This window comes from Trichomonas vaginalis, chromosome V (assembly GCF_026262505.1).
Source record: "Trichomonas vaginalis G3 chromosome V, whole genome shotgun sequence".
NCBI classification, from domain to species: domain Eukaryota; phylum Parabasalia; order Trichomonadida; family Trichomonadidae; genus Trichomonas; species Trichomonas vaginalis.
In genome coordinates, this window is record NC_067207.1 from 28,251,888 (window position 1) to 28,257,916 (window position 6,029).

A 6,029-nucleotide genomic window follows, 5' to 3' on the forward strand; every position below is an offset into this window, starting at 1 on the left:
ACACCTCAAGAGATGCGGAGAACTTTTTGACAAGGCAAAGTGCAATATTGATAGGTGAATGCACTTTGGCCTGTCACATACATCTCGACAGAGGCACATTCATATGAAAGTTTCCTCTGTCGAGAACTTCCTCACACCTCAAGAGATGCGAGAAACTTTTGAACAGGCAAAGTGCAATATTGATAGTGATTGCACTTTGCCTGTCACATACATCTCGACAGAGGGCAACATTCGATATGAAAGTTTCCTCTGTCGAGAAACTTCCTCACACCTCAAGAGATGCGAGGAACTTTTGACAGGCAAAGTGCAATATTGATAGGTGATTGCACTTTGCTGTCACATACATCTCGACAGAGGCAACATTCGATATGAAAGTTTCCTCTGTCGAGAAACTTCCTCACACCTCAAGAGATGCGAAAAACTTTTGACAGGCAAAGTGCAATATTGATAGTGATTGCACTTTGCTGTCACTACATCTCGACAGAGGGAACATTCGATATGAAAGTTTCCTCTGTCGAGAAAACTTCCTCACACCTCAAGAGATGCGAAGAACTTTTGACAGGCAAAGTGCAATATTGATAGGTATTGCACTTTGCCTGTCACATACATCTCGACAGAGGCAACATTCGATATGAAAGTTTCCTCTGTCGAGAAACTTCCTCACACCTCAAGAGATGCGAAGAACTTTTGACAGGCAAGTGCGAATATTGATAGGTGATTGCACTTTGCCTGTCACATACATCTCGACAGAGCAACATTCGATATGAAAGTTTCCTCTGTCGAGAACTTCCTCACACCTCAAGAGATGCGAAGAACTTTTGACAAAGGCAAAGTGCAATATTGATAGGTGATTGCACTTTGCCTGTCAACATACATCTCGACAGAGGCAACATTCGATATGAAAGTTTCCTCTGTCGAGAAACTCCTCACACCCAAGAGATGCGAAGAACTTTTGACAGGCAAAGTGCAATATTGATAGGTATTGCACTTTGCCTGTCACATACATCTCGACAGAGCAACATTCGATATGAAAGTTTCCTTGTCGAGAAACTTCCTCACACCTCAAGAGATGCGAGAACTTTTGACAGGCAAAGTGCAATATTTAAGGTGATTGCACTTTGCCTGTCACATACATCTCGACAGAGGCAACATTCAGATTGAAAGTTTCCTCTGTCGAGAAACTTCCTACACCTACAGAGATGCGAAGAACTTTTGACAGGCAAGTGCAATATTATAGGTGATTGCACCATTTGCCTGTCACATACATCTCGACAGAGCAACATTCGATATGAAGTTTCCTCTGTCGAGAAACTTCCTCACACCTCAAGAGATCGAAGAACTTTTGACAGGCAAGTGCAATATTGATAGGTGATTGCACTTTGCCTGTCACATACATCTCGACAGGAGCAACATTCGATATGAAAGTTTCCTCTGTCGAGAAACTTCCTCACACCTCAAGAGATGCGAAGAACTTTTGACAGGCAAAGTGCAAATATGATAGGTGATTGCACTTTGCCTGTCACATACATCTCGACAGAGGCAACATATCGATATGAAAGTTTCCTCTGTCGAGAAACTTCCTACACCTCAAGAGATGCGAAGAACTTTTGACAGGCAAAGTGCAATATTGATAGGTGATTGCACTTTGCTGTCACATACATCTCGACAGAGGCAACATTCGATATGAAAGTTTCCTCTGTCGAGAAACTTCCTCACACCTCAGAGAATGCGAAGAACTTTTTGACAGGCAAAGTGCAATATTGATAGGTATTGCACTTTGCCTGTCACATACATCTCGACAGAGGCACATTCGATATGAAAGTTTCCTCTGTCGAGAAACTTCCTCACACCTCAAGAGATGCGAGAACTTTTGCAGGCAAAGTGCAATATTGATAGGTGATTGCACTTTGCCTGTCACAACATCTCGACAGAGGCAAATCATTATAGAAAGTTTTCTCTGTCGAGAAACTTCCTCACACCTCAAGAGATGCGAAGAACTTTGACAGGCAAAGTGCAATATTGATTAGGTGATTGCACTTTGCCTGTCACATACATCTCGACAGAGGCAACATTCGATATGAAAGTTTCCTCTGTCGAGAAAACTTCCTCACACCTCAAGAGACTGCGAAGAACTTTTGACAGGCAAAAGTGCAAATAATTGATAGGTGATTGCACTTTGCCTGTTCACATACATCTCGACAGACGGCAACATTCGATAGTGAAAGTTTCTCTGTCGAGAAACTCCTCACACCTCAAGAGATGCAAGAACTTTGACAGGCAAGTGCAATATTATAGGTGATTGCACTTTGCCTTCGCAATACATCTCGACAGAGGCAACATTCGATATGAAAGTTCCTCTTCTCGAGAAACTTCCTCACACCTCAGAGATGCGAAGAACTTTTGACAGGCCAAAGTGCATATATAGGTGATTGCACTTTGCCTGTCACATACATCTCGACAGAGGCAACATTCGATATGAAAGTTTCCTCTGTCGAGAAACTTCCTCACACCTCAAGAATGCGAAGAACTTTTGCAGGCACAAGTGCAATTTTGATAGGTGATTGCACTTTGCCTGTCACATACATCTCGACAGAGGCAAACATTCGATATGAAAGTTTCCTCTGTCGAGAAACTTCCTCACACCTCAAGAGATGCGAAGAACTTTTGACAGGCAAAGTGCAATATTGATAGGTGATTGCACTTTGCTGTCACATACATCTCGACAGAGGCAACATCGATATGAAAGTTTCCTCTGTCGAGAAACTTCCTCACACCTCAAGAGATGCGAAGAACTTTTGACAGGCAAAGTGCAATATTGATAGGTGATTGCACTTTGCCTGTCACATACATCTCGACAGAGGCAACATTCGATATGAAAGTTTCCTCTGTCGAGAAACTTCCTCACACCTCAAGAGATGCGAAGGAACTTTTGACAGGCAAAGTGCAATATTGATAGGTGATTGCACTTTGCCTGTCACATACATCTCGACAGAGGCAACATTCGATATTGAAAGTTTCCTCTGTCGAGAAACTTCCTCACACCTCAAGAGATGCGAAGAACTTTTGACAGGCAAAGTGCAATATTGATAGGTGATTGCACTTTGCCTGTCACAACATCTCGACAGAGGCAACATTCGATATGAAAGTTTCCTCTGTCGAGAAAACTTCCTCACACCTCAAGAGATGCGAAGAACTTTTGACAGGCAAAGTGCAATATTGATAAGGTGATTGCACTTTGCCTGTCACATACATCTCGACAGAGGCAACATTCGATATGAAAGTTTCCTCTGTCGAGAAACTTCCCTCACACCTCAAGAGATGCGAAGAACTTTTGACAGGCAAAGTGCAATATTGATAGGGTGAATTGCACTTTGCCTGTCACATACATCTCGACAAGGCAACATTCGAGTATGAAAGTTTCCTCTGTCGAGAAACTTCCTCACACCTCAAGAGATGCGAAGACTTTACAGGCAAAGTGCAATATTGATAGGTGATTGCACTTTGCTGTCACATACATCTCGACAGAGGCAACATTCATATGAAAGTTTCCTCTGTCGAGAAACTCCTCACCACCTCAAGAGATGCGAAGAACTTTTGACAGGCAAAAGTGCAAATATTGATAGGTGATTGCACTTTGCCTGTCAAACATACTCTGCGACAGAGGCAACATTCGATATGAAAGTTTCCTCTGTCGAGAAACTTCCTCACACCTCAAGAGATGCGAAGAACTTTTGACAGGCAAAGTGGCAATTTGATAGTGATTGCACTTTGCCTGTCACATACATCTCGACAGAGGCAACATTCGATATGAAAGTTTCTCTGTCGAGAAACTTCCTCACACCTCAAGAGATGCGAGAACTTTTGACAGGCAAAGTGCAATATTGATAAGGTGATTGCAGCTTTGCCTGTCACATACATCTCGACAGAGGAACATTCGATATGAAAGTTTTCCTCTGTCGAGAAACTTCCTCACACCTCAAGAGATGCGAAGAACTTTTGACAGGCAAAGTGCAATATGATAGGTGATTGCACTTTGCCTCTTCACATACATCTCGACAGAGGCAACATTCGATATGAAAGTTTCCTCTGTCGAGAAACTTCCTCACACTCAAGAGATGCGAAGAACTTTTGACAGCAAAGTGCACTAATTTGATAGGTGATTGCACTTTCCTGTCACATACATCTCGACAGAGGCAACATTCGATATGAGAAGTTTCCTCTGTCGGAAAATTCCTCACACCTCAGAGAGATGCGAAGAACTTTTGACATGGCAAGTTGATATGATAGGTGATTGCACTTTGCCTGTCACATACATCTCGACAGAGCAACATTCGATATGAAAGTTTCCTCTGTCGAGAATACTTCCTCACACTCAAGAGATTGCGAGAACTTTTTGACAGGCAAAGTGCAATATTGATAGGTGATTGCACTTTGCCTGTCACATACATCTCGACAGAAGCAACATTCGATTATGAAAGTTTCCTCTGTCGAGAAAACTTCCTCACACCTCAGAGATGCGAAGAAGACTTTTGACAGGCAAAGTGCAATATTGATAGTGATTGCACTTTGCCTGTCACTACATCTCGACAGAAGCAACATTCGATATGAAAAGTTCCTCTGTCGAGAACTTCCTCACACCTCAAGAGATGCGAAGAACTTTAGAAGGCAAAGTGCAATATTGATAGGTGATTGCACTTTGCCTGTCACATACATCTTCGACAGAGGCAACATTCGATATGAAAGTTCCGTCTTCGAGAAACTTCCTCACACCTCAAGAGATGCGAAGAACTTTTGACAGGCAAAGTGCAATATTGATAGTGATTGCACTTTGCCTGTCACATAAATCTCGACAGAGGCAACATTCGATATGAAGTTTCCTCTGTCGAGAAACTTCCTCACACCTCAAGAGATGCGAAGAATTTACAGGCAAAGTGCAATATTGATAAGGTGATTGCACTTTGCCTGTCACATACATCTCGACAGAGGCAACATTCATATGAAAGTTTCCTCTGTCGAGAAACTTCCTCACACCTCAAGAGATGCGAGAACTTTTGACAGGCAAAGTGGCAATAATTATACGTGATTGCACTTTGCCTGTCCACATACATCTCGACAGAGGCAACATTCGATATGAAAGTATCTCTGTCGAGAAACTTCCTCACATCAAGAGATGCGAAAACTTTTGACAGCAAAGTGCAATATGATAGGTGATGCACTTTGCCTGTCACATACATCTCGACAGAGGGCAACATTCGATATGAAAGTTTCCTCTGTCGAGAAACTTCCTCACACCTCAAGAGAATGCGAAAGAACTTTTGACAGCAAAGTGCAATATTGTGAGTGATTTGCACTTTGCTGTCACATACAATCTCGACAGAGGCAACAATCGATATGAAAGTTTCCTCTGTCGAGAAACTTCCTCACACCTCAAGAGATGCCGAAGAACTTTGACAGGCAAAGTGCAATATTGATAGTGATTGCAACTTTGCTGTCACATACATCTCGACAGAGGCAACAATTCGATATGAAAGTTTCCTCTGTCGAGAAACTTCCTCACACCTCAAGAGATGCGAAGAACTTTTGACAGGCAAAGTTGCAATATTGATAGGTGATTGCACTTGCCTGTCACATAATCTCGACAGAGGCAACATTCGATATGAAAGTTTCCTCTGTCGAAAACTTCTTCAACCACCTCAAGAGATGCGAAGAACTTTTGACAGGCAAAGTGCAATATTGATAGGTGATTGCACTTTGCCTGTCACATACATCTCGACAGAGGCAACATTCGATATGAAAGTTTCCTCTGTCGAGAAACTTCCTCACACCTCAAGAGATGCGAAGAACTTTGACAGGCAAAGTGCAATATTGATAGGTGATTGCACTTTGCTGTCACATACATCTCGACAGAGGACATTCGATATGAAAGTTTCCTCTGTCGAGAAACTTCCTCACACCTCAAGAGATGCGAGAACTTTTGACAGGCAAAAGTGCAATATTGAGTAGGTGATTGCACTTTTTGCCTGTATCAC

The 6,029-nt window shown here is 42.5% G+C and overlaps 1 pseudogene across 1 annotated transcript, besides 1 other annotated feature; it reads left to right on the top strand.

The window, feature by feature from the left end:
* Positions 1-2,688: part of a mobile genetic element that runs on past the window's edge.
* Positions 104-2,688, top strand: TVAGG3_0417750 (annotated as a pseudogene). Its single transcript has one exon. A coding segment is annotated over exon 1 (2,585 nt).
* Positions 2,689-6,029: the final 3,341 nt, after the last annotated feature.